At 39.9% G+C, this 24320-nt stretch overlaps 1 protein-coding gene across 9 annotated transcripts in view; it reads left to right on the top strand.

Moving 5' to 3' along the window:
• AKAP13 (A-kinase anchoring protein 13) overlaps window positions 1-24320 on the top strand; it is a 395855-nt gene that overhangs the window by 223254 nt on the left and 148281 nt on the right. For all 9 annotated transcript variants that reach the window (XM_049905678.1, XM_049905675.1, XM_049905676.1 and 6 more), the window contains 2 exons: window positions 1035-4176; window positions 8329-8459. In XM_049905678.1, the coding sequence (XP_049761635.1) occupies window positions 1035-4176; window positions 8329-8459 (3273 nt within the window). The remainder of the gene's footprint in view (window positions 1-1034; window positions 4177-8328; window positions 8460-24320) is intronic.

Genomic DNA, 24320 nt, shown 5'->3' with positions numbered 1-24320 from the left:
ATTCCCATGTTGTTGGTTACCTCTGTTTACATTTTTAAAAATATTTTAAAGTTGGAAAAACTATTTTGAAGATGACCTATAATATCCGCAGGCCACAGTCCCCTCTGTGAATAATCAAGATTTAGGTATTATTAGCATTACATGCTCTCTTTTATTTAATATTCAGTATCGGACAACAGAGGAACTGTTTTCATCAAAAAATGAAAGACAATCTACCATGCCATTGTTCTTGAAATTATTAACCCTAAAATTGTTAAGCTAGATTGGGTGGAGCATAGTTTTAGGATTAAAGCACAAGGTGTAACTCCTCAGTAAATATTTAGGCTGCAGCAGCATTTGGTTGTACCTTGAGATTAAAGAGAGCTTGCCACGCTCGTTAGGATTTGTTCTTACTCGTATATATGAAGCAAGGTGGAACCAGCAGCCTCTGTCCCTCTAAAGACCCTGTAAGAAGTTATCTGTCTCAGCTGCTCATTCGAGGATTCTCACCTTTACTTTTTTTTTTAAAACAAGGTTGTTGTAGCGGCTCAAAGGAGTGGATGGGAACGTTGGGGACAGTGAGTTTATGTTAACATGGGGGAAGAACAAGTCAGAAAGGGCAGATTAGAATGGTTGCACAACTCGAAGGGTGTAGTCAGTGTCACTAAATTGCACATGTAGAAACCCGTGAATGGGTGTGTGCTCTGCTGTGCATATTCTCAACAACAAAAAATAAGATAAAATAAATTATAAAAAATAAGGTTATTGTGGCTCAGTTTTAATCTACTCTTCAAACTAAATTCATCATACAGGAAACAGTCATCTTGTATATTCTTTGCCATTTTTAACACCCCAGGGGATATGCAGGTACAATTTAGGAAAGTAATATCAGGAACAAGAGAAAATTGATTTGTATTTGTTAGACCAGCTTATCATGTGACCTTAGAAAGGCGGAAATGGCCATGAATTCTCCCCACCAGGATCTTTGCTTATAGGTGTCAGTGACATCTTTTCCCATGGACAGTTTTTTAAAAGTGTCTTTTATTTCTTCCTAGAAAACAAACCTCAAGCAGATGGACAATCTTATGCCCTTAATGGTTACAGCACAGGATCCCTCAAGTCTTCCCAGCACCCCAGATATAGATGGCCAGTTCCCGCCCTGTGCATCAGAGCCCATGGACAGCCTGCAACCTTCTTTTCCTCCTAAAGATACAGGTAGTACTCCATGCTGCCAAGGGAGCTCTGCCAAGGGGCAGATTGAGAGTTCCTGTGATTTGTCAAGTGTAGTTAAGGAAGAGAACACAGATTGTTCCTGTAAGGAAGAAAATCAAGGCATGGAGAGAAAAGGGGAAGAGGTGGAGCCAGCCCCCACTGTGGACTCTGGAACTGTGTCTGATCAAGACAGCTGCCTTCAGAGCATGCCTGACTGTGGCAAAAAGGACACGAAAGGCTTTCCCTCCTGTGGAAACAGCAATGAAGAAACGGGAACAAAACCTTTTGGGATGACTGCAGACCAAGAGTCTCTGGGCAGTAGAGACAACGTCCTGCAGGGAGATCTGGCTGCAGAGCCAGGCACAGCCCAGCATGTCTCTGGAGGTGAGCTGGCCGTTATTTCAACAACAGATGTCAGTGTCCCAGATACTGCAGGGGAAATGGAACATGGTCTCATGAACCCAGATACCACTTTCCAGAAGAATGTGCTCGAAGTAGAGAAAAGCACAAAGGAGGGAGTCGAGAACTTTCATATCAACACAGCTGGAGCCTCTGACGTAAAAGTCACCAGTAAGCCTGTGGATAAAACCAGTGTTCCAAACTGTGTCTCTGCCACCAGTTCCCTGGATGGTAATGAACCTGCCGAGTCTTTACTTGCCTTTAGTAATGGAGAAACCTCTGCCGAAGGAACTACAGAAACGGAAACTTCAAGTAGAGGTTATAAAGAGGGTGCTGATGTTCCCGTAGATCAGAACTCTCTGGTAATTCCAGCTGCTGCAAAAGACAAGATACTAGATGGGTCAGAACCTGGCACTCCCTCAGCAAGCATATGTGAGGCAGTGTCAGCCTCCGATTTAACTTTTCCCGGGCCAGAAAAAGATTTAATATCAAACTGGAAATCAGAAACTAATTCATCTCATGTTCAAAGTCAGAGCAGCAAGTCACCCATCTGTTCTACAACTGGAGATGATAAACTTTGTGCTGATTCTGTAGGTCAACAGAACACAGTGACTCCTAGTAGCGAGCTGGTGGCAAAACATTGTGATGACATAGTTGCCCAGCCTGAAAGCATCATAACAGGGCAGCCCATCACACAAGGTTCGCCCCCCGTGGTCCTCTCTGAAGCCCCACAGGCTAACACAGTCATCTCTGACCGTGTACAGGATACCCAGGAACATGTGGGTCTTTGTCCTCCTGAAGGTACAGATAAAGGGGGCCAAGGAGAAGATTTGAATCTAGATACAGCTTTAACTAACATGCACGAAGCAGCTTCTCATCCACAGCCACTTGTCCCCAAAGCTGAGAAAGAAGTGGTGCCAGACCAGGCAGTGACATCAGACAGCACTTTTTCTCCAGCAAGCAGGCCAGGCAGTGACTCAGTAACCAAAGATGACGCACTTTCTCCTGTCCCCTCCCAGGAAAAAAAAGGAACGGCAGCTCCTGAACTACATGAGGCTACAGATGGCAGAGATGACCCGGGCGGAGGTTCGAGTGATCCCAGTGAGCAGCCACTAGAAGACAGTGCAGCCGGCCTTACCACATCCCTTTCTGCTACAGATCTCCAGCCCAGTATGGGGAATACCAGCCCTGTGGGACTTGGTGGGCAGCACGAAGGTCCCTGTCCCCCAGCAGCCCCAGAAGTTCTGAGTATCAAGGGATTGGGCACTGGTTCTTCCCTACTAAGTGTGAGTAAGGCCTCTTTGGCCACTGAGTCAGTTTTGACTAGAGAAGGAAAAAATCTAGTGGTTCCAGAAAGCTCTTCAGCTCAGGGACAAGATGACAAGGACAAAGCAGTGATTTGCGCCTTCATCAAGGAAGACACTCTTTCTTCAGGAGCCTCACAGGAAGAGCAGAGAACACCACCTCCTGGACAGGAAGCACTGGGATTCCGTGAAGAACCTAGTTCAGCTGCCTGTGCTGAGGGCAATGCACTTCAGCACAGTGATTCACTGGGCACACCCTCTGCCTTTCTTAATGCAGAAACTGAGCATAACAAGAAAGTGGCCCCACGAGGATCACTGCTGACTGAAGGTGGGGCTGCACAGAGCTTGGTGCCACCAGGAGCAAGTCTGAGTGTAGATTCCAGGCAGGAAGCCTTGGGCCCAGAGCAGAGCAGCCCACCTCTGTTGCCAGGTCAGGATGCTGGAGTGAAGAACACTCAAACCCAGGGAAAAACTGCTGCTTGTGAGGTGAGCAGAAATGTGACATTGGATGTTGCCTTGGTTAGTGCTCAGCAAGATACTGTTGGGGCCAGAAGGAAGGATATATCACACAACACCCAAGACATCCCTATTTCAAAAGTCTTGTTGAGCCAGGAGCAAAATACAATCTTGGGTTTGCCAGGAGCTTTACCAGACCAAGGTGTGACTGACCTACAGGTAGCTACAACCCTAGAGGTGCTACCACTTGACTGGGAGAAAGGGAAGCTTGAGGGAGCAGACCATAGCTGTATTGTGGGCAACTCCAGGGAGACACAGATGGACAAGGAAGCAGACCAAGTCCTGCTGCAGCCTATTGCCAAGGAGCTCCCTGCAGAGACAGGGCTCTTAACCACTGAAAACAGGGCCCCACCTGGCATGAAGGAAGCCAGGCAAGCTGCAGCCCTGCACAAGGAAAGCAGTATTCCCACTCTGTCTAGCACTGTGTCTGCCAAAGCTGTGGACCTGCCTAAGGGAGCAGACTTGATAGAGGAGGCTGCAAGTCGGATAGTGGATGCTGTCATAGAACACGTCAAGGCCTCAGGAGCACTGATGACTGACAAGGAAATCAGTCACATTCCATCACCCAGTCCTTCTGAGTCAGGTCCTGTGGCTGAACAACTACAGAATGTTTCTACTGAGAAAATGAATGCTTTCCTGCCAGGGGAGACCCCACAAATGGTCAGCGTTCGTGGAGAAGCCACTGTGAACGTTGCAGTATGTTTTGCCGGAAAGGAAGAGCCAGAGGAAAGTGTTCTGCCTGTCCAAGGGCCTGAGCCGGCAACAGGTAAGCAAAACAATACAGAATTAACAAGCTGAGAAGCAGATTTCTTTAAGAGTCTCTGTGATGTGCGGAAAAAAAAATACAGACATCTTTGTTTAGAGACATTGCACTTATTTGGTAGGTTGCCAAGTTAATAGTTACCAGCATTAGAAGAGGCACGTCATCTCTGAGGGTTGGACAGATTTTGCTTCCTGTATTACAGATTCCTGGCTTGATTGCTTGCAGCTCTGTCTGTCAGACGGGAGCAGTTGCAACTTTCTAAACCTGGAAAACAATGCCTGGATCACAGGTGCTCTAAAATGATAAAGGAATTTAGTAGATGTTTTTATTCACATGTCCTAGTCTTTTTCTCTAGGGCCATAGAAAACAGTGCTGAAAAGTGTGGTTGGGAAGTTTCTGCAGTTTCTATTTTATTTACAAGCCTGAAACTCCCTTCTTTTCCTGTCATCCTAGACTATATTCTGAGCGCACAGAGTCAGAGTGGTTTCATAAGCAGCTGGAGCTATCGTTCTAAGCTGGTGATCCAGTATCCGTGGTGGTGGTACTGGGTCATTGGTGGGGCTGAGGGATGGGAAGAGGGAGCTCCCTCCTTTTCCTGCCTACGGAGTGCACCTCCAGTTGCATTGCTTGTTGCTTTTGGGCAGCAGTCTGGGAATTCAGGACCGAGCACAGTGCAGGGGGTAGGATGCAGGATTTCCGCCCAAGCCCAGTCGGCTGAGCCGCTGTCACAGGGCAGACCTTGTGTCTGCTTATCTGGGTGAAGCAGCTGCACCAAGCAGATTGCTCACAATTTGCTCAGTGCAGCTGCCTCACCCAGCAGCCTGTTCCGTCTATGGGTAACCGCGTCCAGAGAGAGCAAAGAGAAACCACTACTGCTCAGTGGAAATAAACTATCAGAATAAAACGTCTTATTGGGGGTTGAGGCTGAAGCTAAAACTGGAGTCAGCCTTGGTATTGACTCCTGAAGTCTTTGAAGGTCAGTTTGATTCAGACGGTTTTATAGCACCACCTGTTACCAGGTGCAGAGGACCTATCTCCATGCTTGCCCTTAGGCTCTCGTAGGTAAGAAGTAGCCTATTTTGTTTTTATTATGTTTTTTGTTGTTCTTGTTCATTTTTGAAGATCCTTCTGAATGTAGTGCTTGTTAAGAGTCTGGGGGCAGGAGGGAGTGTGGAGAGAAATGAACAAATAGGTCAAGAACACAAGTCATGTAATTCTTCTCCCAAGTCTCTTAGGAAGAAGAACAATTTAAACCCAGCTGTCATTTTCCCCAGTAGAGGGTTTTTAACCATGTACAATCTTGTTCCGCCTCCCCTCCAGTTGGGGGTTTTAAGGAACCTGAGGTAGTATTTTTGGTGATTTCAGGTTTTTAGTTTTGAGGGATGATTTGGAGTGTTAGTGATAGAAATTTGTTGGCTGCTGTCTCAAAACTTAAATGAGAAGATCTGTAATTTTTAAAACTCAGGCACAACAACAAGTCTATTTCGGGGGCCCTGGCAGGTTGACATTTCAGAAGAATGGGAGTGGCCGTAAGCTGATGCCTGGCTATGTTCTTCTCATTTGGGTGCTGTGTCTTTGGCCACATGGGCTGGAATTATTTCTCTTTCTGGCTTCGTCAAAATTTAACCCAAGAAAGGGCGAACTGTGTGTGGGGTTTGTGTCTATTGAAAAAAAAAAAAAATTTTTTTTTTTTTTTAAATAGTACTAATAAAAGGTAAAAGCCAGGGAGAATTTCAGACTTTGGTTTTTAATAATTTGTAAATATATAGTAAAGATGTCAAGAAATGATTTTTAAGGCTTTAGGAAGGATAACAAGATGCATGAAGTTTCAACAGTGTATGGGTTTGGGATAAGTATATATGTGTGGGCCATTTACTTGTTTTGCTACCCAAAGGAGACATGTATGCTTGGTGGTCATAGTCTCAAACTACAGGAAGAAGTGGTCAGTGATAAAGAAATCGGGGCTTTCTTCAGAAAATAGCCAGGGTTAGGGAAAGTACCTAGTCGTGTTGCCTTGGAGAAAAAGCACCCGAGAGTGAGGTCAAAGTCAAAGGTTATTTTCTAGGAAGTCTATAGTGCGTTACATGGATTTAACCATACTTGTGTTATGCGTGAAAAGATGTAAGTTTAACTGCTGATACGGAGGTTGTCATACCTCTCCCTATCATCTACGTAACACTGACTTCCTCTTTTTATATAGTGTTTGAAATAAAGCCAGATAGAAATTGAAATGGGGAAAACCCAAAGTTCTAGGTAGAAAGAAGGGAACGTGGCCCCTCAGCCATCAAGACCGTTGAACACTGTGCTTTGGGACGTTGGTGGCATACAACTGAGCCAGGTCAGTCCTGCAGAGATTGCCAACACCCCTAAAGTCTCAGTAACCACTGTTTACCACTGTGACTGGGTACGACTTGCCAGGATACATATTTTCAGTTGATGGGTATAGGAGGGGAAGGTTGTGCCAAAAATCACACCCCCAAATAAATAATGTAAAATTCATCACCAACCAAAAACGAAAAAAGTACTCTGACTCACCTAGAAGTGTTTTGATCAAGGGACACTTCTCAGGGAGTTGCTTAGTCAGATTTTCTTTTTCTTCTTTTTTTTCCTTTAATCACATTTTATGAAATGCAAGACAGACTTTGGTTCTTTGGGCAAGGAAGCTTGTTTACCCGTTTTGAAATTGCTAGTAAGACTGTTTAAGAGTGAAGACAGAAGAAAGTGATTTATAAATGTTCATTTATAGGAATGTAACTTTCCTAAATCTTAAGTTGTTGTTTTTGTTAGTTGCAAATGTGTTGTCTCTGGCTTGTGGCAGCCTTGTGTATAACAGAACTTGATGTTGTGTGGTCCTGTGTCATATTCGTGTAGACCTTTGTAAATGTCATGGTGTGCTGCTAGGATAAAATCTTAATAGGATTTATTCTTTTGTGAAAGAAACCTCTCTGCCCTTTGGTGTAGGGAGCAATTTTTTTTTGTTACAGTAGAGGTACCACTAGGTGAATAACGATCTGAGAGAATTTTCTCCATGAAGTTGAGATTACAGTTCCACTTCTTTTTGGATTATCAGGGTGAATTTTGACTATTCAGTCATCAGTCCTCTTTAAGGAAGCATGAGAAGCTGAAATTTGCCTCAGACATTATTTTATCACTTTCTGTCTTTGCTTGACCATACGGTGGCCGATAGTAACAAAAGCCACTGCTTTTTGGTCCCCCGAGCATGGTCAGCAAGAAGACAATTGCATAATCCCAGAGAAAGCATGTTTAAAAACTTTCTCTTAAGAAAAGGAACTGCCAGTTTGGGATTATTGGTTTGGGGAAGAAATAAGACTTAAAACACAAAATTATAACTTACTGGAATAGTTCACTTAGTCTTATCAGTCGCAGTGATGGGTAGATCATGGAGTGTGGTACATTTTAAAAGAAAGCCAGACTTGTCCCAGAGGCATCGCCTCATTCTTAGTGAATTTTTCCTTTTTTGTTGTTGTTGAGAAAGTTTGTTTTGTTTGGTAAAAATACACGCAGCAAAGCCTGCTGCCGTCCCACAGTTTCGAGACATAATGTTCAGTGACATTATTCTCATTGTGTCAGCAGTCTCGTTATTTCGTTATTTCTGTTATAGTTGTTTCACTTCCATTCACTTAATCTTGCCCCCCAACCTTCTCATCTGTGCTTTAAAATAGCTGTTGGTGACTTTTCCGTTATTGTCCTGTACTAATATCTCCTGACTTTTTTGATGGTGGCCAAAATAGACCATCTACCTTCAGCTATTAGTCTGTTCCCTTGAAGCTTATGAATTTACTTTTCCATGTGCAGGTCAGCACCACAGTCAGATTGGTTATGAAAAGTCACTAGTGAAAATGGAAGTTCAAGAGACATTGAATTGGCCCCTCCCTTAGCTCCAAACCCAAACAAGGCTAAATGGTGATCATTGGCTGCTTTTGGGGAAAACCGTACAACCACGGGGTAAGGGAACAGCTCAGCTCAGCACAGGGTCAGAAATGACAACAGAGGCTGAAAGCAAAAGAATACTTTTCCATTTTAAAACGAAAGCAAAAACAAACAAAATGCCTGATACCAGAGCATGTTGTGTAAATAGTAAGGCACAGGAATCAGTTTTTCAAATGCACTCTGTAACCCCCTTGTTGTCTTTAGAAATGCCAGGCACGAAAGCTGAAGATGAAGTGGATTTTCTGAGTAATTCCAAAGAGAGTTCAGTTTCTGAAGTGGTGGCCATAGGGCACATAACTGCACCTATGATGAAACAAAGCCCGAAGACCCAGGTGGTAAGTAGCATCAGTGAGTCTGTATGGGCACAAAATATATGTGTTTAGCTTGGTCTGCTGCATCTGATTTATGGCCTTGTTTTTTATTTGGGGGAACTTTTTTTTTTTTTGCAGAACAGTATTCTTTCCTTCTCTCTTATTCCATTATATAAATGTGGATATGTGATGGCAGGTCAGCTTTCATGAACGGTGTGCACCACACAGCCCTCCTCTGTGACTGCCTTGGAGATTATAATGAACAAGATTCCCTGTGAACTCAAAAGGTTTAAATTTGTCCTTCAGCTTAAAGTGTCACAAAATAACAGTCCTCAAAGAAGGGATCTATTAACCCTTCTCAAACTTGACCTTTCTTTATATAGAAACTGATAGCAGCAAAATGAGATTTTAATTTATAGCTCAATATTATGGTCTAAAATATGAAGTATGCCATTTTCACAAAGGAAATAGTTCAGTAAATTTTTTTTATCACAGCTTTTTTATTGAGATATAATTCACATACCATAAAGTCCACCCATTTTAAAGCATATAGTTGTTATACATACATTCATAGAGCTATGCAGCCATCACCACTACCTGATTTTATAACATTTTCATCACCCCAGAAAGCAATGTCATGCTCATTAGCAGTCATTCCCTACTCCCACCCCCCACTCCTGGAAACCACTCATCTATTTTTTTTCTTTATGGATTTGCCTATTCTGGACATTTCATATAAATGGAATCATATAACGTGGTATTTTGTGACCGGCTTCTTTCACTCAACATAATGTTTTCCAGGTTCATCCATGTTGTAGCATGTATCGGTACTTCATTCCTTTTTATTTTTAAATAATCCATTGTATAGATATACCATGTTTTGTTTGAAAAAGGTGATGTTTTCACTTTTTGCTATTGTGAATAATACTGCTGTCAACATTTGTATACAAGTTTTGTGTGGACATGATGTTTTCATAGACTTGGGAGTAGAATTGCTGCGTCGTATGGTAATTCTGTGTTCGGTATTCCAGTAAGTTTTTTCAAATGGCTTCACTGCAGGATTCTGAGATTATTGTTTTTCTCTTATTTGAAACTATTAACTTTTGAAACAAAGGAACTTATTAAGCTTGTTGAAACAGTGCTCTAAGCTTTAGCTTGCATGCTGCGCAAAGAAAAACATTTAGGAAGCTAATCAAATTACTGGGCTACGGAATACTGCCCCTCAGAAAGTCAGTCTTTTTTGACTAGACTTAGTGCTCTGTTTTTCTCCTCAGAGGGCTAACGGGGGTTTTTTTTTTTTCCTTTTAAAGTTACCCCAGTAGGTAAACAGAACTGTACTCTCCCAGACTGTTTAAAGTGTATGAACTGTGATAAACAAGCTTCATTTTATTGGAGTACTGTGGTGGGAAGGTGCTGACTGTTCCTAACCTGGCTCCTTATTACAGATACTCTTCGTGACTAATGCCAGGGTGGCTACTTGTACAGCAAGCGTTATTCAGACAAATGTTACTTTTGCCCCTGGAGAAATAAAAGAATACACCGTCCATGGGTAGATGTGTCTATCTTATCTACCATAAAGAAGAAGAAAAACCATTAATTAAAAAAAAAAAACTCAGTCCCTTTCCTCCTCTTCTCATTTTTCCTTTAGCTTTTCTGGAGTTGAGAGAGAGAATACTTCTCAGGTTGATGGACATGCCTCATTTTATAGATGAAAGAATAGACCCTGAAGGAGTTACAGGACTTAGCTTAAGGTCAGACCCCGTTGAAATGAGAGCTTAGAGTCTGATTCCTAACCTAGGACTTATACAACAAAGCACACTCTTGTCCTGACTCTGGGACTGGTGGATATATTTTAACGAGTGTCAGATTCTGAGAAAAGATGTCTGTTGGTAGAAGTTATCTGTGCCTTATGCTTTGTGTCTGCCTCCTCCTTGTATATAGTTGGAGACAACATACGTCAATGGAACTTTCAGTTCTTGAAAGTGTTCAGGTCTAAATAGTGGAGGTTTTCGTATTCACAGTATTGTCATAGTGAGGTGAAATCTGATTAGTTACCTCTCCTCCCTGTTGCTCTGCCAAATTCGCCCTGTTTGCTGTGAATTTAAAGGATTAAGCATGGATGATGATGATGTTGTTAGGTGCCATGGAGTCAATTGTGACTCATAGCGACCTCATGTGACAGGACTGCCCGTAGGGTTTTCTTGGCTATAATCTTTATGGAAGCAGATCGCCAGATCTTTCTCCCGCGGAGCTTCTGGGTGAGTTCGAACCGCCAGCCTTTTGGTTAGCAGCTGAGTATTTAACCATTTACGCCACCAGGGCTCCTTAAAGCATGGATATACAACTTTAATTTCTTCTATTCCCCCCCTTTTTTCTTCTTCCCATTCATATTCCTCCCTCTGTGTGTGTGTGTGTGTGTATATGTATACGTATACTTATACGTATATGTGTGTGTGTGTATATATATATAGTATAGATTTTCATTGGGTCAGAAGAGAGTAGAGCTCTGAAAACTTTTTTTGTAAAGGGCAGATGGGACACTTTTAGGTCTTGTGGACCTTACAGTCTCAGTCGCATCTAGTCAGCTTTGCTGGTAGTGCTAAAGCAGCTATAGACAGAATGGAAATGAAACAGCAGGACAGTGTTAGAAAAAAGACATATATGACACTGAAATTTGAGTTTCACAGAATGGTCATGTGTCATGACATTGCTCTTCTTTTGATTTTTCTTTTTCCCCGACCATTAAAAAAATGTGAAAACCGCTCTTAGATTTTTTTCATGGGCTATGCAAAAACAGGCTGTTGGCCTTGGGCACTGGTTTGCTGGCCCCAGGCCAGAATACTTGCACACCAATGGATAGAAAGAGAAGGAAGTAGATTTCTTTCTTTCCTTTTTTGTTTGTTTTGAGGTGAAACCTCTAGTTTTGAAACTTAGAAGCTGGGAATCAGGGCGTTCCAATTCCATGTCTCTCTGAACCAGCTTCTTGACTTAGCCTCCCTAGACCTGTTCCTCTCTAGCCATAACCTTCTTGGTTCTGTTTGCAGTCTGAAAAGGGTTAATTGAGCTTGTGATTGTAGTTGAGGGTAGAGTGGCATTTGTTTAATATTATTTAATCCAGTATCCCTGACACATGCCCAGCCTGTGTTGGCCTTGGGAGTAGGCCAGTCATTGCTTCACTGAATCATTGCTTCATTGAAGTACCCTGTTCCAAATGTAAAACAGAAAGAATTTGTATTTCTTATGCAGTGCTGCCAGCTTGAAAAGCTAGAACAGTGGTGAATATATGGCAGTTATCTAGTAGATGTAAATAAAAAATCCATTCTAAATTCTCATGGGGATATTTCTATTTTATAGTCTTGTAAACATATGTAACTGTCAGAGTATAGGGATCTCCGTGGAGAGCAGCACTGCCAAGGATTTAAAGAGAAAAGCTACGGTTAGGGTCCTGTTTTGTTTAGTTTAGTGGTCTTGATATCTGCCATACACACTAAGGAGGTATTTTTCATTCCTTAACCCGCCTGAGACATTGTGCTATAAATAAACCCTTTCTCATGAGGTCAGTAATGGTTAAAATCATGGTTCATAAAGGAATTAGGCAATATGAATGTCATTGTTTGCATATAGTCTCAGAGAAAATACACACATGAGTTAAATGCTGCCAGAGGCCCCTAACTGATAATTCTTCCGTGGATAGCAAATTGTTTACAATTTAGAAGGCCAAGTCATTAATTTACACATAATATAGTTCTTTCCAGTGACCATTTTATCAATATTTTATAGTTGTGGTTTGTTATTACATATTGCCATAGCTTTAATAGTAGCAACAGTTTAATATTCAGTATTATCCCCTTTTACATACTTTACTGGTTTCAAGGTTCTCAGATACCTTTTGTTTTCTTCATTTTTCCCTCGATGAGTTATGTATCAAGTGTTTAAAGCAGTGTCTAGCACACCATAAAGACAGCTTAGGTTTATTGTCATTGTTACTACTACTGATAATAATAATTAGTTTTACAACTTCGGATTTGAATATTCTTTTTCACTCTTTTAAGTAACCAGTGGTATACAGTGGTTCCCAGAACAATCTAAACTCAGTTACTGCTTCTTGAGCATATGTTATAAAAGCTTCAGGAATAGAATTATAAATTCATTAAATTGGAAGACATGGAGTTCATTTTGTTTCTCAGACCTTTAGAATTTGAATGAACCTTAAAGATTATCTGAGGTCTAACATCTTTGCTGTACAGTGGATTCGGCATAGTTAAGTGACTTGCCTTGTCTCTAAACTAGTTACTTGTAAACTGGATTAGAATCCAGCTTCTGTGCTAGTAATGTTTCCAGTATACCTTCGTTTTTTGAAGGGCCATCCTGAGGGTACAGTCTCGGGGACTCCAGTTCCCTCAGTCAGGAGTGAGTATTTGCATTTTAAACAAGCAGCCCTGAATGATAACTTATGCACACTAAAAATTTAAAAAAAAAATTTTAAACCATTGCATTATACTCCCAGATTTCAGTGATAATTGGAGGAATTCCTTAAAACACTTTGGGATCTAAGCTGATTCACTTCAAAATGAGTCTCATGTTCTTTTATTTATTTGTGACCAGGCTGTATTCCTTTTATTAGATAATTTATTGTATTCTTGTTGTTGTTGAGAGTATACACAGCAAAACCTATGCCAATTCAACAGTTTCTACGGTACAGTTCAGTGACATTGATTATATTCTTCAAGTTGTGCAACCATTCTGACCCTCTTTTTCCGAGTTGATCCTCCCTCATTGACATAAACTCACTGCCCCTAAGTTCTCTATTCCTATTTCTAACTCTCCTTTTTCCTCTGATGCTCCATACCGACAGAGACGAATTGTTGTACTTGGATGGCTGCTGCATGCAAGCTTTTAAGATCCCAGGCAGTACACAGTGAAGTAGGAGGTAGAACAGAAGCATTAAAATGATATTAGGCCATTTAACTGGGATGTCCCATGATCCACGACGCTAAACTTCCAAAGCAAGGAACCAAATCCCATGAGGTTTTTGGTTGTACATAAGCAGCCTCAGTAGCCACTGTTTTTGTTGTTGTTGTAAGTACATCTGCCGCACAACTTTTGCCAATTCAACTTTTTACAAGTGTGCAATTTATTGACAGCAACTACTTCAATCAGCCGTGCAACCCTACCTTTAAATGATGCAACTTTTTCTTTACTGTAAACCAAAACTCAGTACTCCATAAACAATAAACCTCCCTTTTCCCCTCCCTCCTGCCCCTGGTAGCCACTAATAAATTTTGGTCTGTATACATTTACCTGTTCTTGATTTTGTGTATAAGTGAAGTCATAACAGTATTTGAGCTTCTGTGATGGACTGATTTGACTCAGCATTATATCCTCAAGCTCTGTCCATTCTTCCTCGTATATCAAGACTTCATTTCCCTTACTGGCTGAGTAGTATTCCATTGCATGTATGTATCCGTTCATCCCCTGATGGGCATTTAGGTTGTTTCCACCTTTTTTGCTATTGTGAATAGTGTTGCAATGAGTGCTGATGTACAAATATCTGTTTGAGTCTCTGCTTTCAAGTCTTTTGGGCATATACCTAAGTATAGAATTGCTGGGTCATATGGTAGTTTTATTTTTAGTTTTTTGAGGAACCGCTTTGCTGTTTTCCACAATGGCTGTACTATTTTGCATTCCCACCAGCAGTGGATAAGGGATCCAGTTTCCCCATATCTTTGCCAGCGTTCGTTATTTTCTGGGTTCTGTTTGTTTGTTTTTACCTGAGTCATCCTCCTGGGAGTGAAATGGTATCTCATGGTGGTTATGATTTGCATCTCTCTGTTGGCTAATGAAGCTGAGCATCTTTTCTTGTGTCTATTCAAGTCCTTTGCCCATTTTATGATTGGGTTGCCGTTTTGTTGTTAAGCTGTCAAAGTTTTATGTATATTTTGGTTGTTAGATTCTTATCAGACATATGGTTTCTTAAGATATTCTCCCTGTGGGTAGCTTGTCTTTACTTTTTTGGTAAAGTCTTTTGCTGAACGGAAGTTTTTAATTTTTATGAGGTTCCGTTTACTTATTTTGTCTTTTGCTGTTTGTGCTTTTTTAAATTAGATAATCTATTGTTAAAAGCTAGGCCTGACAACATTACCCCTGCATTTCCTTCTAATAATTTTATGGTTAAATTTAGGTTTTTAATCCATTTTGAATTTATTTTTGTGTATAGTGTAAGGCATGGATCCTGTTTCATTTTTCTGGTTTTCCCAACACCATTTATTGAAGAAACTCTTCTTTCCCCCGTCAGACAGACTTAGCATCCTTGTCAAAAATCAGTTGACCATAGATGTGTGGGTTTATTTCCAGACTCTCAATTCTGTTCCATTGGTTCATGTGTCTGTTGTTAATATCAGTACAGGCAGTCCCCAGATTACAAACAAGATCTGTTCCTAAGTCTGTCTTTAAGTCTAATTTGTAGGTAAGTCAGAACCGGTACATACGGTTCTTACTTAGCATCAGTTGTCAAATGTTTATCTTAGTATATAGTATATATTTCACCTTTGTGTGCATATCAAAACACTTAAGACACACTTTCAAGCCACGTAGCGTTCTCATGAGCATCACTAAAGTGGTGCATGTGTTTGTTATTATGTACCATTGTATGTAATTAACTCAAATTTTTAATGTAATAGGCTTTATGGCCCTCTGTTCTTAAGTACGAGTTGTCCAGAAGTCAGACATTTGTAACCCAGGGACTGCTTGTACCAGGCTATTTTACTGTAGCTGTGTTATATGTTTTAAAATCAGAAGGTGTGAATCCTCCCACTTTTTTCTTCTCTTTCAATATTGCTTTAGCTATATGGGGCCTCCTGCCGTTCCATATAAAGTCGAAGATTAAAGAAGGCTGCTGGAATTTTGATCGAGATTGCACTGAATCTTTAGATTACTTTGAGTGGCTTTAACATCTTAACAATATTAAGTCTTCCATTCCATGAACATGGGACATCTTTCCATTTATTTGAGTCTTTAATTTTGTATAAGTTTTTCACATCTCTTGTTAAATTTATTCCTAGGTGTTTTATTCTCCTAGATGCTGTTGTAAATGGAATTGTTCCCCTAATTGTCCTTTCAGAGTTCTTATTTCTGATGTATGGGAACCCAACTGATTTTTCTTTGTTGACTTCGTACCCTACAACTTTGTCAAATTCATCTCTTAGCTCTAGAAGTTTTCTTGTGGATTCTTTGGGATTTTCTATTTAGAAGATCATATCATCAGCGAACAGAGATAATTTTACTTCTTTTTTTTCCAATCTGGTTACCTTTTATTTCTTTTTCTTATTGCTTGAGCTAGTACTTCTAATGCAATATCGAATAGAAGTGGTGAGAGCAGGCACCCTTGTCTTGTTCCCAGTTTCAGGGGAAAAGCTCTCAGTCTTTCTCCATTAAGTATAATGTTGGCTTTTGGCTTTTGGTATATGCCCTGAATCATATTGAGGAACTTGCCTTCTATCTCAATCTTCTTGAGGGTTTTCATCAGAAAGGGTGTTGGATTTTTATCAAATGCTTTTTCTGCGTCCTTAGAGATGACCATGTGTTTCTTTTCCTTTGTTCTATTGATCTTATTATGGTGATTGGTTTTCTAATGTTGCACCATGCCTGCATTCCTGGAATAAATTCCACTTGGTCAGGTGTACGACTTGACTTGTTGTTGGATTCTGCTCACTAGTATTTTATTGAGGATTTTTGCATCCATATTCGTAAGGGATATCGGCCTGTAATTTTCTTTTCTTGTGGTGTCTTTGTCTTGTTTTGGTATCAGGGTTGTGTTTGCTTCATAGAGCAAATTAGAAAGTGTTCCTCCTTTATCTTTTGGAAGAATTTAAACAGAATCGGTATCAATTTTACTCTAAATATTTGGTAGAATTGCCCAACGAAGCCATCTGGTCCAGGACTTTTTATTTACTTACTTAGGCTCTAAGTGAAAGTTTACAAATCAAGTACAAAAACTTATACACATATTGTTATGTGACCCTAGTTGCTCTCCCTGTAATGTGACAACACACTCCTCCTTTCCACCCTGTATTTCCCGTGTCCATTCAACCAGCTACTGTCCCCCTCTGCTTTCTCATCTTGCCTCTGGACAGGAGCTGCCCACTTAGTCTTGTGTATCTATTTGAGTTAAGAAGGACGCTCCTCACCACTATCATTTTATGTCTTATAGTCCAGTCTAATCTTGCTCTGAAGAGCTGGTTTCAGGAATGGTTTTAGTTTTGGGCTAACAGAGAGTCTGGGAGCCATGTCTTCTGATGTCCCTCCAGTCTCAGTCAGACCAAACTGGTCTTTTTACTAGAATTTGAGTTCTGCACCCCACATTTCTCCTGCTCCACCAGGGACTCTCTGTTGTGTTCCCTGCCAGGGAGGTCATTGGTGGTAGCCAGGGATCATCTAGTTCTTCTGGCCTCAGGCTGATGCACTCTCTGGTTTATGTGGCCCTTTTTTTCTCTTGCACTCATATTTTCCTCGTGTCTTTGGTGTACTTCATTCTCCTTTGCTCCAGGTGGGTTGGGACTAACTGATGTATCTTGGATGGCCGCTTTTGCTAGCTTTTAAAACCCCAGACGCCGCTTGTCCAAGTGGGATGCAGAACATTTTCTTAATAAACTTTGTTATGCCAGTTGACCTAGGTGTCCCCTGAAACCATGGTCCCCAGACCCCTGCCTTTCCTACTCTGTCCCTCAAAGTGTTTGGTTGTATTCAGAAAATGTCTAAGCTTTTGGTTTAGTACAGTTGCGCTGACTTCCCCTGTATTGTGTGTTGCCCAGACTTTTTTTCGTTGGGAGATTTTTAATCAGTGATTGAATCTCTTCACTTGTTATGGGTCTGTTGAGACTTTGTATTTTCTCTCACGTAATTTTGGGTAGGTTGTGTGCTTCTAAGAGTTTGTCCATTTCATCTGGTTTACCCAGTTTGTTGTCATACATACAGTTGTTCATAATATTCGGTCATAATTTTTTTTATTTCTTTCGGGTCAGTTGTAATGTCTCCTCTTTCATTTCTTATTTTGGTTATTTGCATCTTCTCTCTTTCTTTCCTTGTAAGTGTAGCTAGAAGTTTGTCAATTTTATTGATCTTTTTAAAGAACCAACTTCTGGTTTTGTTGATTTTCTGTATTGTTTTTCTGATTTGGATTTTATGTATTCCTGCTCTGATCTTTGTTTTCTTCTGGTGGGTTTAGGTTTACAGTCCCATGTTCTTATTATGATATCTTTAGTGAGAGTTAATATCACCAAGATGGTGTTTGTCCAAAGAGCTTGCTTTGGGTACAGAAATTACTTACTAAACTTCTCTAGACTTGCTGTTTATTTCCCAAAGAATGATCTGAAGCGATAGGCATTAAGTAGAAAGCAGGAGATGACATTAAATGCTTGAGTCCAGAAAAGAAAGTCGTTTGGGACCATTCACCTTGAGTATGATCCGTGGTGGACAGGAATGAATCCTGGCCTCTGTTTCCCTGTCCTGGTGCTGCAAACTAACACATTCACTTGATACAAGGAGTCATGTCTCTTTAGTATGTGACTAATTTTGTTAGGAAAGAGCTTGCCTCCTGGGGTATCTTGTTCATTGAGGTATCTGTGTAATAATTTCTCTTCCAAATGCTCATTGCATAAGTTTATTAAAAAAAAATATTAGCCATATGGAATTGTTAATTCAGCAAGTCACTATATCTTGTCAGGATGTCCATGGTCTTCGCAACCAAGCACTCAGGAATATGTTAAACCATGACTGTAAAATCCCATATGTTGAGTATTAGATTACTGGTAAAGTCTACTTTCCGTTTACCAGACCTGCTCCAGTCAAGAAAACATTTTAATTCAGAACCATGCCCCTCCCTTCTTATAACTACACAAGCAAACATCAAATTAACTGAATTTCCATTATTATTTTTATGACAGTATTAATTTCTGTTTCTTTGGGGTTGTGGTCACGGCAGTGTTGGTCATGTTATTTCTTTTTATATCTCCTTCAAATCACTGTGTACTTTTGTTTTTTTTTCCTAAATTTTATTCATTTTATTTTTGTTGAAAATATACACAGCAAAACATACACCAATTGAACAGTTTCTACATGTACAATTTACTGGCATTGATTACATCGTTTGAGTTGTGCAACCATTCTCACCCTCCGTTTCTGAGATATTCCTCCTTCATTAACATAAACTTACTAATCTTTCCTGTTGCTGTTGTCAATTTGATCCTATAGGGCAGTTTTACTCCATCCTGTAGGGTCACTATGAGTCAGAATCGACTTGAGGGCACCGGGCAGGTTTTCTATAGATGGTTCTTAAAAAAAGCATAACACTCATCCAAAGACTTCACCAAAAGAGTAAAAAGATTACCTACAGACCGGGAAAAAGTTTTTAGCTATGACATTTCCGATCAGCACCTCGTCTCTAAAATCTACATGATTATGCTAAAACTCAACTACAAAATGACAACCCAATTGAAAAAATGGGCAAAGGATATGAACAGGCACTTCACTAAAGAAAACATTCAGGCTGCCAACAGATACATGAGGAAATGATAACAATCATTAGCCATTAGAGAAATGCAAATCAAAACTACAATGAGATTTCATCTCACTCCAGTAAGCTTGGCATTAATCCAAAAACATGTAATAATAAATGTTGGAGAGGTTGTGGTGAGACTGGAACACTTATGCACTACTGGTGGGAATTTAAAATGGTACAACCACTTTGGAAATTGATTTGGTGGTTCCTTAAAAAGCTAGAAATAGAACTACTATACAATCCAGCAATCCCACTCCTTGGAATATATCCTAGAGAAATAAGAGCCTTTACACAAACAGATACATGCACACCCATGTTGACTGCAGCACTGTTTACAATAGCAAAAAGTTGGAAGCAACCAAGGTGCCTGTCGATGGATGAATGGATAAATAAATTATGGTATATTCACACAATGGAATGGTACGTATCAATAAAGAACAATGATGAATCTGTGAAACATTTTATAACATGGAGAAATCTGGAAGATATTATGCTGAGTGAAATTAGTTGCAAAAGGACAAATATTGTATAAGACCACTATTATAAGAACTGGAGAAATAGTTTAAACAGAGAAGTAAATAACTCTTTGATGGTTACAAGAGGGGGGACGGAGGGAGGGACGGAGGGAAGGAGAGGGGTTATTCACTAATTGGATAGTAGATAAGTTTTATTTTAGGTAAAGGGAAAGGCAGTACACAATACAGGAGAGGTCAACGCAACTGCACTAAACCAAAGGCAAAGAAGTTTCCTGAATAAATTGAATGCTTCCAAGGCCAGCATAGTAGGGATGGGGATTTGAGGAGGACTGTGGATTCAGAGGACATCTAAGTCAATTGGCATAATAAAACCTATTAAGAAAACATTCTGCATCCCACTTTGGAGAGTGGCGTCTAGGGTCTTAAATGCTAGTAAATGGCCATCTAAGATACATCAATTGGTCTCAACCCACCTGGAGCAAGAAAGAAGAACACCAAAGACACAAGATAATTATGGGCCTAAGAGACAGAAAGGACCACATAAACCAAAGACTACATTAGCCTGAGACCAGAAGAACTAGATGGTGCCTGGCCACAGCCGATGACTGCCGTGACAGGGAACACAACAGAGAACCCCTGAGGGAGCAAGAGAGCAGTGGGATGCAGATCCCAAATTCTCATAAAAAAAAAAACAAGACTTAATGGTGACACTGAGACTAGAAGGACCCTGGAGGCCATGGTCCCCAGACCTTCTGTTAGCCCAAGACGGGAACCATTCCCAAAGCCAACTCTTCAGACAGGGATTAGACTGGAATATGGGATGGAAAATGATACTAGTGAAGAACGAGCTTCTTGGATCAAGTAGACACATGAGAGTATGTTGGCATCTCCTGTCTGGAAAGGAGATGAGAGGACAGAGGGGGTCAGAAGCTACCCGAATGGACACGAGAGAGTGGAGGGAAGAACTGTGCTATCTCATTAAAAAAAAAAAAAAAAAAGAGGGAGAGCAATTAGGAGTGTATAGCAAGGTGTATGTAAATTTTTGTATGAGAGACTGACCTGATTTGTAAACTTTCACTTAAAGCACAATAAAAATCAATTAAAAAAAAAAAAAAACATAATGCTCAAGGCAGATCTTTTTCACTAGTTAAGCTAAACTATTTTTCAGTTATAGGATGACTTCAGGGAATATTTTTGGTTTAAGGTTTAAAGATTACCTCAGGGCAGTAGTTTGAGGGGTTCATCTGCCTTTCATGACTCCAGAAAGTCTAGAGTCCATGAGAATTTGAAATTCTGCGTTTTCCCAACTTGCATTTATTTTAATGGGACACTGTTTTCTCTTGTCTCAGGAGTTGAGCTTTCATTTCCATCCCTGGTCTAGGAGTTTGATTAAAACTTTCTATGTTTTGGATGCCTCTTCAAAGCCTTCATACTCAGCTGCCATAGCAGAATTTGGCTATTTGGTAACTATTTAACAAGCCATGACATTGATACTCAAAATGGCTTTGCATCCCATCCACTATTTAACAGTTTTCAATTTCAAGAAAAGTTATTTTAATAATGTCACTGCTCTTATTTACAGTATATAGTTTTGTGTGGGGTGTGCATCTCCTAGGAAAAGAAAGATTGGCCTCTTTCTGAGTTGCTAATAAGTCTTCTCTGCATATATTTGGCATTTAAGAGAAGCTACCCTTCCTGTCCCCTATTCAGTTTTACCTTTTGGGTTCAAAACTAGAGCTGGCATCAGCCACAGGGAAACTTACTCATCTTTTTCACATAAATTTTTTGGAGACTCTCTTTCTTTACTCTGAAATGGAGAGTGTCCAGAAAATTATACAATGGGTGCTTCTGCAGATATTCTTCCAGAGTCGATTGTTGCAGAAAGAAGCACCTCAAAGAACCCCAAATTGTAAAGCCATAAGTGGCAAAACTATAACCTTAGTGTAAAACTATCCAAAGATAATGGAAGAATATAATTTATGATTTGACTATATATTTTATTATATATTTTCAAGTGACTTTTATTTAAATTCTCTGGTCTGTTTTCTCCTCTGTATAATGGTTAAATAATCTCTAAAGTTTTTTTCAGCTCTTAATTTTTGATCAGTGTATAATTCTGATATGATTGGGATAAATTCATAAATACATGTGTTGGACCAAAAGGACAATCATGAGGGACTTCTTAAAATTACTTTCTTTTATAGTTAAATTTTTAAGTGATCACTTTTTCCTTGAACATTTCCCAAGGTGTTTTGCTCTGAGGCCTTAAAATAAATTATAATTTATCTTTTTTTTCTCATAGAACTACTGAATCATTGCCATGTATGCATTTTAGAAGGGGTGTGTATGTGTGTCTTTTTCTTCCTTCCTGTTGGAACAGAGGAACTGAATCTGATTCTTATCACTCTTCCTGCCCATTTCTTACCAGTCTTCATTGCTTTATCTTTTTTTTTGTTTTTATCTCACTGTATTGACAACCTTCTTATCAGTATATTGAGACCTAAGGGTAGTAAAAAAAAAAAAAAAGGTAGTAGCCAAGCGAAATGGAAGGATTATGGAGCCCAGTAAACAAAGGTTTTAATACCAGTTCTGCAACTTGTTAGCTGAGTCACTTTGATACAGTTATTTGTCCTCTCTTTAGACTCTGTTTCCTCATCTGTAAGTTTGGATAATGATGCCTACTTCAGGACGTATTCACACTAACTAGAGTATGTGTCAGTATAGTGTTTGGCACGGAGTAGACATTTTATAAGTGGTAGATGTAATTCTAATCTTATTTAAAACTAGCTCAGAAATATTGGACTCACTTTTGAGACTGTATAGATAAATGATTTCAGATAGGCAATGGTTAAAATGTTCATGGAAGAAATTGCCAGTTATCAGGCCATGGCGATACTCATTGAAATTATCATGTCACTTTATGTTTACTGTGAGAAGCATTAATTTGTTCGGTACTTGATTCACTCACTGAGCTGTGTGCTAGGCCTTAGCATATGCTGGAATGAGAATAGGTTAGTCTCAGAAGTCAAAAGCTTATACCCTATAGGAAGAGACAGTTACTAAACCAGTAAATAAGACCCAATGCAATAAGTGTTAAAATACAGATAAACATAATTGCCTATGAATGGATGTCTTTCAGTGAGGTAGATGTAAATTCTTCTAAATTGCCATGCACCCTCTGGGGGAAGGGAAGTTTTTAAAGAATGGTGTATTGTTTTTACGCTATTTGCCTCAAGTGACTTTCCAAGTTCCATTTTAAAAATTGACTGCATTTTATGGGAGTGAAGACATGGGTGTTCTATATGGAAGCACAGGCATACACTTGGGTAAAACCATTATTTCTGCCAGTGGACTTGTAAAGAAAGCTTGTAAGAGATTGCTAGGTGATCTCTTAGAAAAACTAAGTATGCCTTCTCATCCTAAATTTTGTGTTCAGCTCGCTGGGATAAACATGACTTAAAGCCGCATGTTTTTGCCACTTAAAAGGGGCTTCTATAGTAGGAAAAAAAATTTTTTTAATGTAATTTAATCAGTTAAGAAAGGTCTCAGTCCTTCTCAGGAGTATACTTGGGCACCTATGAAATATTTGGACAGTTATAAAATTCTCATATTAGTTTTTGAATGAGGATTTTAAGGGGATGTCTAGTTCTGTCTTGCTGGTTGGCCACTGTCCTAGTTATTTCGTGCTGCTGTAGCAGGAACACCACAAATGAGTGGCTTTAACAGACAAATTAATTTTCTCACAGTTTTAGGAGGCTAGAAGTCTGAATTTAGTGAGCTGGCTCTAGGGACAAGCTTTTTCTGTCTATCAGTTCCTGGGGAAAGGTCCTTGTCTCTTCAGCTTCTGTTTCCTGGTTCCTTCGAGAGCTCCACGTGTCCTGGCATCTCTCTTAGCCCATCTCTCCTTCTTTAGCTTGCTTGTTTCATCTCTTTATATCTCAAAAGAGATTGACTCAGGACACACCCTGCACTAATCCTGCCTCATTAAGATAAAAAAGATAACCCATTCACAAATGGGGTTATAATCAAGAGGTTAGATTTACAACACATATTTTTGGGGGACACAATTTAATCCATAACAGCCGCCATAAAAGTAAAGGTGCGCACAGTCTATGGAATTGTCCACTTTATCCAGAACAAGTTTCAGGTCTAATGATTTCAGATATTTTTGGTCTTTTAGCCTACGCAGTTTTACTATATAGTTTGTGGCTTTGATTTCATTCAGTAAACATTATATGAATGTCTTTCCCTGATCAAGGTACTGCATCAAGTATCTAGGGCATTAAGAAAAGCAAGATATTGTCTCTGCCCTCAGTACACTTAAAAAAACAGTACACTTAGAATATGGTTAAATATACAATTAAGCACATAAAATCGCAGTATATGAGACATGCCAGAAGTACTGTTAGCTGCAATAGGAGTTAACAGAGAGATTAACCAATCCCTTGAAAAGTGCTTGCCTGAAATGTAATTGTGTTTCCTTGGTGAGAACTACATTGTAACACGTGGTAGAAATAATTCCATTGGAAAGACTAGGAATAGATTCAGGGAGTCTTTGATGTACTTTCCAACCATATAGTTCTTTTTTGCGTTCACAATGCATTGAGCCCTTCAGAGGTCATAGAATTGCCTAAGAATTGCCAGAGCAGCCTGATTTGCAAAGTAACTGATCTGGAGATAATCCAGGTTCAAAAAAAAAAAAAAAAATTGGGGAACTGAGAAAAGGAATACTACCAAGGGAAGTATGAAGAGTGGAGGTATTCTGTCGTATGTGAACCATGTTGGAATTAGAAAGAATAGTACCAAAAAACCTCTTGCTGTCCGGTTAATTTCCAAATCGTGGTGATCCCGTGT

The sequence above is a fragment of the Elephas maximus genome, chromosome 13 (genome assembly GCF_024166365.1).
Source record: "Elephas maximus indicus isolate mEleMax1 chromosome 13, mEleMax1 primary haplotype, whole genome shotgun sequence".
In the NCBI taxonomy this organism is placed as follows: Eukaryota; Metazoa; Chordata; class Mammalia; order Proboscidea; family Elephantidae; genus Elephas; species Elephas maximus.
Note: the sequence above shows the minus strand (reverse complement) of the source record. Positions and strands in the feature narration are given on the sequence as shown.